The sequence below is a fragment of the Mytilus trossulus genome, chromosome 11 (assembly GCF_036588685.1).
Source record: "Mytilus trossulus isolate FHL-02 chromosome 11, PNRI_Mtr1.1.1.hap1, whole genome shotgun sequence".
NCBI classification, from domain to species: domain Eukaryota; kingdom Metazoa; phylum Mollusca; class Bivalvia; order Mytilida; family Mytilidae; genus Mytilus; species Mytilus trossulus.
In genome coordinates this window covers 39,000,060-39,018,225 of record NC_086383.1, presented here as the reverse complement: position 1 = coordinate 39,018,225, position 18,166 = coordinate 39,000,060, and the positions used below count along the sequence as shown (strand labels likewise).

At 32.6% G+C, this 18,166-nt stretch overlaps 1 protein-coding gene across 6 annotated transcripts in view; it reads left to right on the top strand.

The window, feature by feature from the left end:
* Positions 1–6,850, top strand: part of LOC134691078 (cholecystokinin receptor type A-like) — a 62,486-nt gene extending 55,636 nt beyond the window's left edge. For 4 of the 6 annotated variants that reach the window (XM_063551279.1, XM_063551280.1, XM_063551277.1 and 1 more), the window contains exon 2: positions 5,517–6,850. In XM_063551279.1, coding sequence (XP_063407349.1) covers positions 5,587–6,762 — 1,176 coding nt within the window. In that variant the 5' untranslated portion in view covers positions 5,517–5,586 and the 3' untranslated portion in view covers positions 6,763–6,850. Of the gene's footprint in view, positions 1–1,249; positions 1,391–5,085; positions 5,107–5,516 lie in introns of those variants that run through there. The other 2 variants (XM_063551276.1, XM_063551281.1) reach the window with 2 other exon arrangements.
* Positions 6,851–18,166: the final 11,316 nt, after the last annotated feature.

Below are 18,166 nucleotides of genomic sequence, written 5' to 3'. Positions count from 1 at the left end.
GCTCTCAGAAGTTTTTTGCATATAAGTGTACGTGTCAGATGAAAAAAAATCACCCCTAAGATGTATAAATTTTACACCCCTCAGAAAGGACCATCCATCCCCCTTTAGCAGATATTAACTGGAATGGCCCATTAGCATTTAGAGTTCGAGCTTAAAACGTTTTGTATACGAGTTACTGAGCTGTGTCAATTCATGCACTTTTCAGATTGCTTCTCAAGAATCAAAAATGTACTATAAAAAGACGTTTAACAAACATCAATTCTAACATTTTTACACGAAGCCTTTAATACTTCACCAATCTCTAAAATTTACCTGGACAGACTGTACTTATGCAAAAGATAAAGCAATATGTAAACCATTATTATGTACTATTTCGAAAGAAAGATCTAAGGTTTATCACTTAAGCAAACTTAATTTACTTGTAATAACAAGTGGCTGATGCATTGTTTAACAAGATATGTTTGTTTTGGCATCTATCTGTGTAAACATACACAATACAAGGAATCTGATAATTTGTATGTAATTAGTGTCCCTATCAACATGTTTTACCTTATTTACCCTATTGTAAGTGCGATGTGTACTTTAACTTTTGGGTCTTTCCTTTGGTTAGCATTATATTTGAATATGATAATGACTAAAGGTACGATAGTCTTTTGTCACAGAAACTATGAGTTTGCCCCTTTGGGTCATTTTATATTCTCTGCAATGCAATGCTACCAGAGGTTTCCACCTTGAGGCACATAATCTAACATATATCTTACTTTCTCAAAAATGGTACAAATCCACGACCCTTACCCATTTTAGTTTTGGATATTTCTGTTTCAATCGAAAAACTCATAACAACACTTTAATGCAGAAACGATGGTTTTTTTTTCACTTTTATCATTTTTCCCTTTTTATGCTCTTTTGTCTAACGCAAAAATAAAAAAGGAGTTATTGTTTGACGCCAATAGCTCAAGTATCATAACATCTAAGTTCAAGTGTTGATTCCGAATTAGTTGTTTAACTTTTACTTTAATGGGGAAACAAAGTAAACAATGTACAATATATTCTTTACTTTCTAACATTATGTTTTACTATATGGTCAAGTTTTGCAGATTCCGAAATACAGATCTGTAGTTGTAGGACTGTTGATTTTATAGGAAAACAAAGTTAATAATGTACAATATCTACTTAACTTTTTCACATAATGTTTTACTATATATAACAGGAAATACTAACTAATTATTGATATATGTATGATTACTATCTGTTTGTTGTGTGCGTGTTTATCAGTTGGTCTGTTTCCTTCCTTGTATACAATTGTTAACTGGGGTTTCATTGTTAAACATTGATGTTTTTTTTATATATAAAACATAAAGCCAGTAGGACAAGAATAGTTTATATTAAGGTAGGTGACAATTTAATTAACATCCATATTATGCAACGTGACTCTTTAGAGAGCACTAGGCATGTGTGTATTTAAGAGAGTGGTAAAGGGTTATTTTCGTGCAGCGTGTATTGCTATTTTTATTTCACGTGCAGCCCTGAAAAAGGCTCGTTATTTACCGTGTTTCGTGAAATCGGTAAAAATATCAACGTGAAGGAATATTTTAATTGTTCGATTATCGTACAATGTGCATGGCAGTTTATTTCACGTTCTTCCGTGCAGATACACCTCTTTTACGCCCCTGTTTAAAGGCAAAGAAGGATGCTTACATATCCTTACACTAGTAATTTTGTGGGGCCCTTTATAGCTTGCTGTTCGGTGTGAGCCAAGGATCCGTGTTGAAGACTGTACTTTGACCTGTAATTGTTTACTTTTACAAATTATGACTTGGATGGCGAGTTTTCTCATTGGCACTCATACCACATCGTATATCTATTTACAGTAACTGTTACAGTATGTACCAAAAACAATGTGCTCAACTTATAGACAGAATTCATACACCAAAAAATTTTCGAGATATTCGAGAAATCCTGTATGCATATATATATCGAAATTGGTTTACATGCACACGTATAAAAATTGCGGTTTTTATCCAACGCAATCATAGGTTTGAACGTAGTTTTCAATTTAGACTTGTTTATATTTATTTGTTTGGGCTTGTATCATATTTTCCCTCCGGTTTATATGATCCGTTCATCCTGTATTGACTCTTTAAATTCAAGAGTCTATCTCAAATTGAGGGTTAATTATATGGCCTTCCAAATACCGTTTCGATCTCTAACATCACTGAAGAGACATTTATTGTCGAAATCCGGATCTGGTGTACAAAAAAATATATTGACATCTTTAGATTGTGGCATTACATCTTAGCCACAAAATTATTGTTTTTCGTTTAGTATTAAATTTGTATTAAGATCCATTTTGTCACATCTTGTGATCAATTTTATTTGGCAATCGCCAATGACAGTCAGCAGGGTTAAAGAACATCAGTTGTTCGACCTGTTAGTCAAATGCGTTTTGTTTAAATATACTTTTTCACTTTTTTGGTCTTTTGGAAAATGTTGTTTGTGCTGTTTTTAAACGCTTCTACAACTAAATTTGTTAACATGCACACGTATAAAAATTGCGGTTTTTATCGAACGCAATCATAGGTTTGAACGTAGTTTTCGATTTAGACTTGTTTATATTTATTTGTTTGGGCTTGTATCATATTTTCCCTCCGGTTTATATGATCCGTTCATCCTGTATTGACTCTTTAAATTCAAGAGTCTATCTCAAATTGAGGGTAAATTATATGGCCTTCCAAATACCGTTTCGATCTCTAACATCACTACAGAGACATTTATTGTCGAAATCCGGATCTGGTGTACCAAAAAAATATATTGACACCTTTAGATTGTGGCATTACATCTTAGCCACAAAATTATTGTTTTTCGTTTAGTATTAAATGTGTATTAAGATCCATTTTGTTACATCTTGTGATCATTTTTTTTGGCAATCGCCAATGGCAGTCAGCAGGGTTAAAGAACATCAGTTGTTCGACCTGTTAGTCTAATGTGTTTTGTTTAAATATACTTTTTCACTTTTTTGGTCTTTTGAAAAATGTTGTTTGTGCTGGTTTTTATACCCTTCTTCAACGAAATTTGTTTACATGCACACGTATACAAATTGCGGTTTTTATCCAACGCAATCATAGGTTTGAACGTAGTTTTCAATTTAGACTTGTTTATATATATATTTCAAATGTGTAGCTGGTATTTGATTCATCATTATGATGCAGTTGTCGCAAACTCTACTTCATATGTAATTTTTAAAAAGGGGTTCCTTTCCAAGAACATTAGAGCCAAAACAAGCAGCATGTGTAACTATTCTAGAAAAATCATTATGATCCGAGAACACAATTACCGTATAGAGGGCTATTTTCGCGGGGTGTAAATTTTCGCTTATTTTCGCGGATTGAACAAAATCGCCAAAATAAATTCCGCCAATTTAAAACATTATATGCAGAAGGTTTTGCCTTTTTCTGTACTCTAATGACGACGTATGTTCCAATTTTTGTAACGCCAATCTAGTACTATTTTGCTCGAATGTGAACTATTGAATTTAAGGTGGTACCCAACACTTTTACTAAAATCAATTTGGCTCGTTTAATTTTCTTAAAATTTTGTCAAAGTATTAACAAAAATATAAAAAAATCAAAAACTTTCAACCAACCGTTTTGTCAGAAAAATTACACTGGTTATATAGCAGTTTGACAAACACCAATTTTGATCATTGAGAAGCTTGATATTCCCTTCACAACACAACGTAATTAAAACGTTTAGCTGATTTTACAGAGTTATCTCCCTGTAGTGTTAGGTACCACCTTAACTGATCCCCGTGTCTTGCACCTGTATGCTTGAACAACACGTGTACGATGTGGAGGAATTTATATCTGCTTACCCTTCCGGTTCACCTGAGACTACCCTTGGTGTTGTTGTTTTTTGTAGTAATTTGTGTTGCCTTGACATTGTCAATTTTGTTTCTGCACGTGAGTTCGAACATCGCTTTGTTTTGGCATTTACTCGTAAAAGATGTTTGAAGGATGTTCCCCGAATTCGCAAATTTCTAAAAATGCGGATTATATTTAGGTCCTGCATTGTTTTTGTTAAGTGTTGATTAGTCGCATTACGAAATATTTTGACAGGATACATTTTATCAACAGTAATAGTAACTAAATTTGATGCTTTTGTTTATTGTTTTTCGTAATTTGTTATTTGAAAGTGGAACTAATGCGCGTTTTGTTCTCGTTATAGTTATGATTATTAAACTTCTCTATAAACATTTTTTTTCTAAGAATTTCAACTTTAGAAATGAAAATAACAGTTTATAAATTTTAAATGTTATGCATCCGAAACAGTTTTCTTGCTTTACCTTTTAAAGCCAATGATATATTAGTACCGAAACACGCGAAGACCAAACAGGACTGGAATAAATGATAAAAGAAAAAGCCAAACTGATCTAAGGTCGACTTTGCCTGAGAAAGTGTAGATTATAAGGTTTTTTTGAAACCATGCCATGAAAGCGTCATACTCCATAGGGAAACAAAGGATTACATTTTTTTTTCAAAACAGACTCGCGTTTGTTTATGTACAGTACTTGACATGATTTTCAAATGAATGGTATTTTCCTGGTTTTTATTCATTGTTTGTCAAAAATACGTATATAGCAATTAAAATATATATTGTTAATTGAATACTCTTCCGTCCTTTGGTACAGTCTGTTCCAAGTCAGATAAATGCCTGTCGTTTCTGTTTGGTGTCCATGTGTGTATTTTCAATCCCGCAGAGGTGGATTTAGTGGGGGTAAATGGTAGATTATATAGGGAATCACTGAAGCATGACTGGAGCGGGTCATGTCAGTGGGTCCCCTCTTATGAAAATTTCTAGATCCGCCACTGAATCAGATTGTGTGCGAAAGTCTCCTTTTGCTAAATTTATTCAGTATTATATCTTGAGTATAAAAAGAACAACATACACTCTTATTAAAAAATCACTGTTGAAGGTTGGATATTATCCAAAACAGTAATAGCTCTTGGCATCCGGATCGTCAGTGTAGGTGTTTTGTCGGTTGTCCTTGTTTAAGTTTATTGGTATATCATGTTAATACATTCGGCGGATCAAGGAGGTGTTTCGTGGGTTGGAACCCCCATTTTTCGATTTTTATATTCTATTATTTTTTATAATATCTTAAGTATGGGAACGTTTCATGGTGTTCCAGCGGTTGAAATCATCCGCGCTTGATTAAAGTATTTGTGTTTAATGAATTGATGAAGTACTAAATGTGTACGCTAGACGTGTCCTTAACGCTTAAAGAGAGCGTGATTGAAAATTTGAGGGTTTAAGATTTTTTTTTCCTTTTTCCTATGCAAATATTTATCACGGTTATATCAGAATAAGTTTGCATACTTTTTTATCATTTAAAGAAAGAAATTGATTTACGATATTTTGACTAAATTTGCACTTTACAAACTTTCATCTTTCATATTCGAATTTTAATCAAGTAAAGAGGAAAGATATATTATTTATACTTTTATTTTACTTTTCAGATGATATTCATGTGTGATAGAAGTTTTCAAGGACAATTTCATTGTGTACAGTTCCGCGGATAATTCAGTCATGGCTACTACAAAATCTCCGGAAAACACGTCCAGTATCTATCACGAAGACGACTTTTTATTTATAAATCACCATGTGCTTATGGACTCACTAACGCCATCACTTATTTATATGATTGTGTTGCTAATCTTTGGAATTCCTGGAAACATAACGGTGCTTTATATCTACATAGTGAAATGCCGTCCGTCGACTACGCGCATTTTTATTATGGCGTTAGCGTTTCTCGATATTGTACACTGTATATTCATCATGCCAATAGAAATAGCGCTACTAGTGAATTTCGATAGCTTTGATTATCCTGTTTTGTGTAAAATATCTCGTTTCTTTTCATCAGTTATAAACAATTCGTCTGCTTTCATATTGATAGCAATTGCCATCGACAGATTCAAAAGGATATGTCGGCCCCATGGGCATCTAGTAGAACCAAATATGGCCAAGAAGCTTGTGATTACTGCTTTAATATTTGCCATTATTACTTCTTGGCAAATGTGTATGCTTTACGGCACACGTACTCTGAAACATGGCAAAACCTGTTTAATTTCCGATCATATGCATGGCAAAATTTTTCCTACAATATATGTGTATGTATTAGTAGTTGGACAGACAATAACAGATATGTTGCTCATTATATTTTACTCACTTGTTGGTCGAGAAGTATGTATTCGTAAAGCACAGAGACGTCATAGACGAAGTTTACGCATGAGCACAGAAATTTCACAAATGAGAAACAGTTTAGATTTTTCAGACGAAACACCGTCTCCGAATTCGTCATCAGAACCTTCCAGCAGGTTTTCTTTTATTTTCAGAAGGGAAACATCAAACGAGTCATCTTCTAAAAGTGCTGAATTAGCGCGTTCTATATCAAGACAGTCTAGAGGAAGTAGTATTAGGCGACAAGTATTGAGTAAAACAACAATCATGATGTTTCTAGTGACCGTGACATTTATTTTATCGTTTGTACCGCATACAGTTGCAGTTATTATTCGGTACCAGGCGAAGACAATAGTTCAATCTTTGACAGTTTCAGGAATGACGACATATCAACTATGTCTTAGGTCGTATTTCATGAATAGTGTGCTCAACCCTTTCATCTATTGTTTTGTCAGCAAACAATTCAGAAACCATTTTAAAGAAAGTCTTCAATGGTGCAAAAAACAAGGAAATGTGAAACTGTAGATTGCACTAAAATATATGTACATCTAAGTATCGAACATCGTAGCATTATGAATTCCTACCATCGTATTGTGTGCATTTTGTTTCAGCTTACTAACAAGTGTGGACACAGATGAGTGTGGATAGTATGTATGGATGTTTGACAGTGTCTTATGACAAAATGAGTTCTATGTTTTTTTTCAGCTTACTAAATAGGACTAGTTAACCTTCAGTCGAATAGACGAAGAAAATAAGTCAAAATAAATACATTTATTGGATGTAAATGCTACCTTAAGAATGTGTAGTGTATGAACTATGTTCATGTTTATCGTGTAATACTCTCATATATATATAAGGTGTATATTAAAATAGGCAGATCTGGTATGATTGCTGATGAGACCGTTGCAACTATCTATCAGAGACCAAAGGGCATGGGCTGTATCAACTATGTCTATTCTTACACAATAAAAACTACGATTTTAAGGGGAAATACAAAAGAGTTTCACAAGCACTTTAAAGAAAATTGAAAACGAAGCACATTTCTCAAACTGGATACTAGCATGCTTACCGCACCAGAGTATTTGCTACATTGTATCGCGGTCCTGGTAAAGTTGATTTTAATGGATCAGATCTTATTTCCTATTCATATATAGTGCTGCCTATATATTTCCTGTTAGGAATGTATAAAACAAGATGGTAGAAATGAGAGAATCGCACGAGCTCCAAATAGTGCAAGATTCGTTGAATCAACAGAATAAGCCTCTGCTGCTATAAAAATATGAAGATATGGTATGAATTGCAAACGCGACCACTCTTCAAAAGGGACCAAGTGACATCGAAATAAAATATCACCGCACGGCCTTCAACAATGAGTAAAGTCCATACCACATAGTTATCTCTTAATTGCACCGAAAAGGCAATTCAAATAAGAAAAATAAAGGACTGATTTATGTATAAAATAATGAATGAAAACCAAATATGATATACATCAACAGTTTAAACGGCAAGAACTGAATAACAAGCTACTGAATTTGGGAAAGGGACATACCGAATGTAGCGGAATTAAAATAGTGTAAAAGCATCAAACTTCCCCTAACAAGGGACGATGCACGTTTTACTGAAAATGCAAATTCATACTCAACTAAATACGCGGCTCGAAAGAGATATAGCTTTGAATGAAAAACGTGTTGGCACTCGTCGATATAGTTTAGATTGTCTAATAGATTGTAGGCAATAAGTGCTGAAATCAATCTGTTATGGCATTAAAAAGTGTGAAAGGCAATATAAGATATTAAAATGGATATGTATACTCCCGAGGCACATATGTGAAAAGGGTCACGCTTCTGTTCTGGTTTAGAAAATCCCTTCTTCAAAGAACTAGTCTGGTGATTTGTTCGGAAATTACCGTGCCATAATCATTTGGAATTAGCCATTTCATCAATGTAAGATACATTCAATTCTATGTCGGTTTGACATTCAATACTACGTAATATATTTAATAGGACACTGCTGAATAAATACTATAGATAGTGAAATATAATGTTAGTCCGCAAACAACATCCAATAATCCCATTAGAGATATTTTTAAAACAAATAAGATAGAAGGCTAACAAAAATAACGCGCAAAGGCCACTCGTTCCTATCACACTAAAAGATAAAGCTAGTTGTGTTTTGTAAAGGATTAGATATTGAATTCTAATAGATATGTTATATTTAAAAAAAAAAAAAAAATCAAATTGCACCTTTTTCTCAGAAATGCAATTCAAAAAAGTTAAAAATGAGGCACAACAATCAAAGTTCCTCAAACCAAGTCTAAAGATGATTCCACAGCCATCTATGGTATAAACAAAGGACGACAGCACGAATCAGAAATGACAGCGAAATTTATTTTATCGTTTGTACCCCATACGGTGGCAGATATTACTCGACGTGAACGTTTGTTAATTAATTGAACTAAAAACATTAAAGTTTACATGTAACCAGAACCAATATTTTTTACCTTAAGTAAGACCTGAAAAATTATACTTCTGGCAGGGGTTCAACGTTCACATTCAAGATGACGGGTGCCACATGTGGAGCAAGATTTGCGTATCCTTTCGGAGCACCTGAGATAGCCCCCAGTTTTGGAGGCTTTTCTGTTGTTTAGTTTTTAGTTTGCTATGTTGTGTGTTTATACACATACTATGTACGTTTATCTTTTTTTTTTTGTATGTTGCAGGGGTATTTTTGTGGTTTTCTTTTTTTTGCTATAGAATTGCATATCTTCCCTCTCTTCACTGCTGGTAGAGTTATTCTCCCCGGGGTTATCACCCACCAGAGGTCAGTACTTTTGTGCTGATATGAATTATCATTGATATGGTCATAATTAAAAATTAACTGTTAACAAAAATTTGACTTCATGGAAACACTTAGGATTTTCCATCTCAGAAATAGATTATTATATTAGCAGTTATTCACAAAACCTTTCGGAATTTCAGTTCCTCAATACTCTTTTACTTTTACTCTATATTTACATCTTAACTTTTTAAATTCGACCGTCGATGGTGGGTCTCGAGATACAGTTGAATATCGTTATGCTTGTGGTATTTTCGCCTATTTATATTTAGTTTCCGAGAGTCTATTGGTGACTTCTCCTTCCGCCTTTCTTTGTTTGAGGCGTTGAGTACCTGTCTCATTTCTTTTTATTCAAATAGGAATGTTAACACCCTTCATTTCCGTAAATATTGTTTATCTTATTTCTGCATCAAAGTCTTTTTTAGAACTTGTATACAGTTAAGTGGTAACATACAAGTAAGTACTTCAGTATTAAAACTTGAAAATTAAAAAAATTTCAGTTAAAATTTTGAAGCAGAAAATCTACAAATGCAATTCATTAAAATTTCAATAGAGGTATGACCAAAAATCCTGTATTTGTTTCTCTCACTGTGTCTAAATCAAAAAGTTTTCAAATACTGCTGAAATTTGATTTTTAAAGAATCTATATTACTCAGTAGATTTACATATTCCAAAACAATATCTTTGATGTATTTCGATAAAGTCAAAATTGAACCAGCATTGCATGCATGTTGCCGTTGATTTTCTTTTTTTAGGGAAAACATAGCTTTAAAGAACGTTAAATTAAATCACGTGTATCAGAAGGACAACACATAGCTTTAATCTGAATGTGACCTACTGAATGAGCCTATGTATAGCTATTTATCGGATTTGTTATCACGTAAGCAACACGGCGGGTGTCACATGTGGAGTAGGATTTGCTTACCCTTCCGGAGCACCTGAGATCACCCCCTAGGTTTTGGTGGGGTTCGTGTTGTTTATTCTTTAGTTTCATATATTATTTCATGAGCACTATTATTTGTCTGTTTGTCTTTTTTCATTTTTAGCCATGGAGTTGTCAGTTTATTTTCGATTTATGAGTTAGAATGTCTCTCTGGTATCTTTCGTTCACCTTTTAATCAGAACAGAATATTGGTGGTTGCCAGTTGGTATAGGTTAATAATGTCGCTTATTTTAATGTTTTATAAATATTCAAAATAAGCTTGCATCTTTCAGAACATCGATTTTGAGATAATTCTATTATTTTACAATGTATCTTTTAGGAAATAGGCCATAACATTATTTTTTTAAAGGGTGTAATCATTTTTGAACAAAAAGAAATAAGACAGCTACCCAACGCCACAAACAAAGGAAGGTGGAATGATACCTCACCAGGGTGGTGTGAAATGAAATGTTTATTTTCCTATTTAGATAATTTCTGAAAATGACTGAAGCACTGGAAAAAAAGTTAAAATCACAAAATGACTGAACTCCGAGGAAAATTCACAATCAAATGGAAAAATCTCAAACACATCAAACGAATGGATAACAACTGTAATATTCCTAACTTGGTTTTGACATTTTCGTATGTAGAAAATGCTGGATTAAACCTGTTTTTATAACTTCATTTGTACCTAAACATCTGACTTGTATGATAGTCGCATACAATTCAATTATATTGACATTGGTGTGTGAACAAAATAGGGGCACAGCAGTCAAAATTGTGCTATAATCTTAATTTCAAGAGGCAGTCCAAATAGTAAGTCCCTAATCCTGGCCGACTCATTTGCTAGAACCAACATTATAAAGAAACTACCATATTATAGCTGACTATATGCGGTATGGGCTTTGCTCATTGTTGAAGGCCATACGGTGACCTATAATTGTTAATGTTTGTGTCATTTTGGTCTTTTGTGGATAGTTGTGTCATTGGCAATCATACCACATCTTCTTTTTTATATTTTAAAGAAATTACCATAGGCGTGATATATTTTCAATTTGACATTTTTCATGTAAATAATGGACAAACGTGAGGAGTTGTACCATAAAACATTTAACAATGGATGTTATAGGTGCTCCTCAAAATTGAGGATTACGATACATATAAATGGATATATTTTCAAAAGAGTAACAAGGATAAGAAAGACAACTCCACGTCCACTTGTATTTGTTGTATACTTATTATAATTTGTATTTTTATCCATCTGATGATTCTCTGATAAGTTATAACAATTATAGGTCACCATACGGCCATTAACAATTAGCAAAGCCCATACCGCATAGTCAGCCAGTTTTTGTATATAAAGCCCCGAAATGACAATGTAAATCAATTCATCCATGTCTAGAAAACTAACGGCCTAATTTATGTACAAAAGAAAGAACGAAAAACAATATGTAACAAATAAACAAACGACAACCACTAATTTACAGGCTCCTTACTTGGAACAGGCAAATACATACAGAATGTGGCGGGGTCAAATATGTCAGCGGGATTCCAACACTCGCCCTAATCTGGAACAGTGCAACATGAAAACGAACTATAGAAATCAGTTGAAAAAGGCTTATCTCATCAGATGGATAAAAATACAAATACTACAAATACAATTGCACGTGGCCGGGTACTTGTACATCCCAACAACAAAAATACAGGTCTGAGAGTCTCGCAGTTACTAAACAACTTATAAAAACATCATGCATCTAAGACTAAATTATCAATCCATTAAACATCCAATAGATTTAGTGTGAAGACGTCATAAACAGTCCGAGAAAAACATGGCATTGTGCAATACCAAGAGTTCGAAATGAATATGCTATTCTGTTACTATTTAATTTTGGGTGTTGGTCTGTATACACATGTTTTTTGTAATTTATTTGTGAGTTGCTCGTTTGCTGACGATTACCCCATCTCTTTTTTACGTATGTGCTATGCAAATGTTAATACTGGATGCAATCGAAAATCTCAAAGGCTTCACAGATTTGCGCCAAACTCATGTATATGAATAAGGGGGGTGTCTTTTATGACTAACAAGTTGAAGATTGTTGATAAAAAAAAAGTACGTTTTCATTACATTTACAGCAAATTTTTATCGGTCCAAATATGGGCTTTCAAGAGCATACACTGCTTCAAGAAATTTATTGACGACCATAGTTTCAGTTTTATTTTCCTTGTTATGACGACTACGTAGCTTAGAACTTTCTTATCTGCATATATATGACGTCGTGCATCAGATTCGCTATCAATTCATCATTTAATTTCCTGTATCAAAGATGGGAGAAAATGAGTTTTAAGTAAACATAAGAGTTCCGTACACACTTTTTACAAATGCATGTATTTGTATAATGAAGGAAACTAAATTCAATAATAGTACTTAATTTTTATAAAAAATTTTATTTAATTTCAATGGTAAAATTGGGGGAAAATATTACTAGAAATTATATCCGGTAATGAGAGTAAAATTCTAATAGTCTCCTTATATCTTTATGTTAATTTTATGAAAATCATTTCTGTAAATAATTTATACGATGCAACATTCGTCTGTTTTCCTCTGGACTTGAAACTGTTTAGTCTTCGGAAACACGTTTTACGAAATTCCAATGGGTACTAACAGTGTACCACATATTGCGGACCTGTTTCTGTATTGTCATGGGTTATATGTATGACTAAAATCAGTAAAATCCCATCAAAACAATATCTGATACAAAAATTTGATACTAGAGTAATTCTTTTAGATATTTGGATGATATCTATATTATTAAAGGGGAGCTTAATACCCTTTTTTTTTTAACAAAAGAGATGATTTCCTATTGTTAATTATCCATTTTAAGATGGTTATGTTCCATTGTGTTAATAACCCTCTATAAAGTTATATGCTATAGGCCAAACATTATTTTTTTCAAATAATAGCCATACTCGAAAACTAGCAAAATACATTGTACAGGCATATTCTAAAAGACGCAATTTTGTTAACAAATAGCTTAATATCTATATATATTTTTATTTTAAAATTAACTTTCGTCAACAACAAAAATAATTTCATGAATAATTTGTTTTTTCTGAGAACGTGAAGTATTAATATGTATCATATATTGTATATCTATAATCTGTGCATATTTACACTAGGCACTTTAATAAATAATTTACTTACTTTACTTACTTACTGTACTGGTAAACGAAAATCAAAAAGGTTTTGCGCATTTACACAATACTTCTGAATATGAATATTGGCGTTTCTTAGTTGATAACAAGCAGAAAAGGTTATAGGGGCACTAGCTACGAGATATAGACAATAATAAGTATGACTTGTTTGGTTCAATCATTACTGAAAGTGAATTATTCAACTAATGTTTCGCTTTTAGCAGCCAGTTTGGTTCAGTTTTGTCAAAATAACCTAGTAAAAAGAAAAGAATGTCAGCATTGAAAGTGAAACATGGGTAAACCATTCGTTTGACTGATTTGATCTCGTTTGCAGGTTGAAACGAATATTAACATATTGTTATAACCTAATACTTTAATTTTGGATGTAACGCGTCTTCTGAATGGCTGACGTTATTTTGTTCTCAGCCAATAGACAAAATTTAGTCATGTGACCGTGACGTCATCAACGTTTTTTCATTGTTTTCTACGCTTTAAAATGGAATTTAGAATTAAGTTACAAGGAATGACTGTAATATTTTTTCTGACTATTCGAAATAACATAAAAATGTGGTGCACACTGTTAAAAAAACCGCTACGCGCGTTATTCAGTGTGCACCAATTTTTTATGTTATTTCTTCTTAGACAGAAAAAATATTACAGTCATTCATTGAAAATATGAAATCGAACAGATCTAGAAAAATCCAATTACACGAGTTCGCTATCTATTTATATATATGTTATATCTACCTGGTTTTACATAACCATCGACAGTCTTCGGTCTTTAATTCGATCTTAATATGGACTTAAAATAACAAAATCACTTCTAGAAATTCGTTGACATTTATATTTTCATTTTTATTTTCCTCATTATATCCTTTGACAAACGTCTGTCGTACATGCATATATGACGTCAGATAAATACTTGTTTCGGGTTCGCTATCACTCATTTCCTGCATCGGAAATAAGAGGATACACTTTTTTTTTAAGAAAACAAGCTTGTTATAGATATGGAAAAAATATTTTATAAACTCATCAATTAATAAATGTTAACGTTTTTTTTTTATTAAAAATTATGTGTACATTTTTACAGAGGCTAATATTAGTCATAATCCTGATGATCGTACTTAAATTTCAATTAAAAAAATCGTAGGAGCAAATGAAACTCATTTTAGTTATTATTAATCTGGTTGATCTTGAAATGCAGTTCCTGTGACTACGCCTCGGTAATAATTTTTAAAAAAGTGTGATCATTATTTCATACAAATTTACGCTTTTAATCCATGCAAGATTATAATTTATGCAAATATCTGCAACTTATCAAAACCCTTAAGCATGTAGATAAAAGCCTTTTTTATTTTCAGTATCACTCATGTTTTAGAGTTTTTTAGTAAATTTTTCGTTCAAGTATATACTTTGAGGAAATATTGAAACCTTTTTTTTACAACGAGAGGCGACATAAGAGGGGCACTCAAACTCACAAATAGAAAACAAACTCGTCACATGTCAAGAAAAAAGACAATCAATAGTTACTATATACAAAAAACAACATAAATAAACTAAAGACTGCGAATCATGCAACACTTATCCAATAAAAACTGGGGTGATCTCAGGTGCTCCGAAAGGGTAAGCAGATCCTCTTCTACATGTTCTTACCGTTGTGATACCATTTACCATTTTAAAAAGATGGGTTTTTTTGCTATTCAAATTATCTATGACTTTTATTTTCTAACTTTTAGGTTTTCGATTTTAAAGTCGTCAGCTTGATTTCTACTTGGACTCATTTTGAACAATCACAAGACCTTTTCTTTATATTTTTCGCCTCATTCGATGTTCTCTTTCTTTTTGACATATTATAGTCTATTTTATACTCCATATTGCACGGTAACCCTAGTCTAAGAGTGATGTGCTACAAATTCAACTTGAGGACACCAACAGCCAATCAAAACTCCTTTGATAATAAAAAGACATCTTGAGGACACAAACAACCAATCAAAACCCTTGTAATACACTCTAAACAATTATACATCAATCAGTTTTCCCTTTTTCTATTTTCGTATTTTTGTAAAATGAGTAGACAAACTTGAGGTTGGAAATTTACTACTATCCACGTTAAGTTAGTGCCAATAATTTAATACGTGTATTATTTGCGTTTTTCCTGATCGGTTTTAAAGGAAATTTACTTCCATACACACATTCATGTCATTCATATACATAGTTTAAAAATAAATATAGATAGTATATACAATGTATCTATATAAAATATATTTATATATACATGTATGTGTGTGTCACGAATTAATGACAATATAATTTTTATATCCATTGTTCGTGTTCAAAAGAATAGTCAAAATATACTGTACAAAATAATTGTGAAAGGGAGGGACTTACCGCCCTAAGAGGGTGCCGCTCTAGTCATGCTTCCATGATTCTCTTTGACTTGTGATCAACCAAATTTCTTCTACAAAAAGGGGGGCCGGACAATTCAATGTAATTTGAGCCGAGTACAAATACAGCTGATAAATAAAGACACTAAACAGTTATTGTCTTTATCCTGCAATTAATTCTGTGTATTGTTTGTGTGTTGAAAGACACAAAAACTAACATATTTAGCATTTATTTTCGATTTGTAATCCCCTGAGGCCCGCGTAGTAATATCAAAATCACACATTACGCTGAAGACGGGCTCGCAAAAAAGAATCTCGAATGGTCAACAATAATACATCGCTCAAGGTTAATAATTATCTATTTTAACATAACAATTAATTTTAACAGTGAAAACAAATAACAAAACATTGTCAAAATTGAAACAGAAGTGTACGAGTAGTCGTACGCTTCAGACTTGACATTCACTAAACATGAATGCTGAACATGGTTGAAATCGACAGTTGTCATCGTCATTGGAATGCAACTGGAATATACATTCTGAGGTCACACAGGTTCAAACAATGCCCAGTCCGGCAGTGGGTGGAGCTTTAAAGCGATATCTGTATAGTACATGTATACAGATACAGCATAGCGATATCTGTAGTGCTGTACATGTATATAGTAGGCAGGATAAATACAAAAATACGGTTAACTCATTTTGACTGCTCAAATAGAACGAGTGCAGTATAACGGATATTATAACAGAAACAAGTGTAATGAGGTTGATTCAATAAAATTAGATATAAAATATATTTACACGAAAGATAACAATTATGTTTTATATATTGGCAGGGTCGAGTTCAATATCGTAGCAGCTACGTAGCTGCTATCAACATGATCAATATCTATGTAAAAGATAGTATCGGTAATTCTTATATTTTCCCTTTGATCTTACTGCCTAATATTTTCGAGTATCAACGTAATGGCTGTATCACTGAAAATATTAGGCAATACATTGTGTGACGACATAATTACCGATAAACAGAATAATAGGTAGTTTCGTTTTTGATACTGACTATATCATATTATATATGGAATATCTTAACTCGCACTAACGGGCTCCACATGATATAGTCAGTATAAAAAAACGCAACTTCCTTTTATTCTATATGTATATAGCTACACGTTCAATATTCAAAAGCTACGTAGCCGCTACGATATTGAACGCAGCCCTGCCGGATGACCGGTGCACAACAGGGAGAACCTTTACCATGACAACCACAACACACAGGTCATCAAGCGGCGTTTTTTTAGAATCAGTTGCAAATATCATGACAAAGTGTAAATAAACTAATAGCCGAAATTTATAAAACAAAAGAATAAAAAAAAAAGACAAAAATGACTTACTGGGGAAAAGGAGAGGGGGGTATCGAATTGAAAGACTCCCAAATGGACCGTCGTATATAAGGCTTATGTAATCAATTATCATTATTTTAACAATAACTTTAAAAATTCTAATTAATATCGTTGTCATTTTTTTTTTTAAATATTATAAAAAAGAAAAAAAATTATCTGCAGATTTTCACACGATTGTCTATTGTAACTGCATGTGTATGTAAGTAGTGAGTGTATTACACCTACATGCAGAAGGTAGCTGTGTCATCCACCATGTGACAATACAAACGCTTTCCCGGTTAAAACAAACATTACGCAATTCAAAATTTTCTAAGTATTGATTTTAAAACATGTATATAAATAAGCTATTTAAAGCGGGTCATTTCCTAGTTTGTAATGATTCATTCCCGCTATAAATTGTTTATTTAGCAGTGATATTGGACATTTTTGAAAGAATTGTGCGAGCGGAGGAGCTATATTTAAGAAAGTAAGTCTATATAAAAGTAATTTTCTTATATTGTTTTATACGAATACGAATTTGTTTATTATAGTGACATTGTGTATATATACAGTATAATCATAATATTTGTCAATACAATGTTTTTACACCCGGCCCATTGGACCTATAAGTCACCTCAAAAATATAAATCTTAAAATCATTTCATAGTAGAGTCCTGTAGTTCAATTATTTACATAAATGAATTGTCTGCGTTTTGTAAATGCTTGTAAAATGTATTTAGCTGTTCTTCTTGCAAAAAAATTATTTTATACCCATTGGAATTTGTCTATTTAGATTTTTTCAGCTCTGTTTTTTTCTGAATTTAAAATTGCTGTTATTCACAGGTAAATTACTTAAAGACGATATGATACCAGAGGGTCTGATGGGTATCCTCCAATTTTGTATTCTTTTGGAATTTGTCTATTTAGATTTTTTCAGCTCTGTTTTTTTCTGAATTTAAAATTGCTGTTATTCACAGGTAAATTACAAAAGACGATATGATACCAGAGGGTCTGATGGGTATCCTCCAATTTTGTATTCTTTAAATGATTGAGATCACTTTTCTCTATTTTTTCTATGTTTTTGTCCATTAAATTCTCCATTCTTCATATTCTAGAATTTCACTATTCTCTATTCTTTATTTATTTGGCTCCCCTTTTCTCTATTCTTTATACCTTTTGCCAATTTTTTCTCATGATTCTGTAAACCCAAATCCACAACAT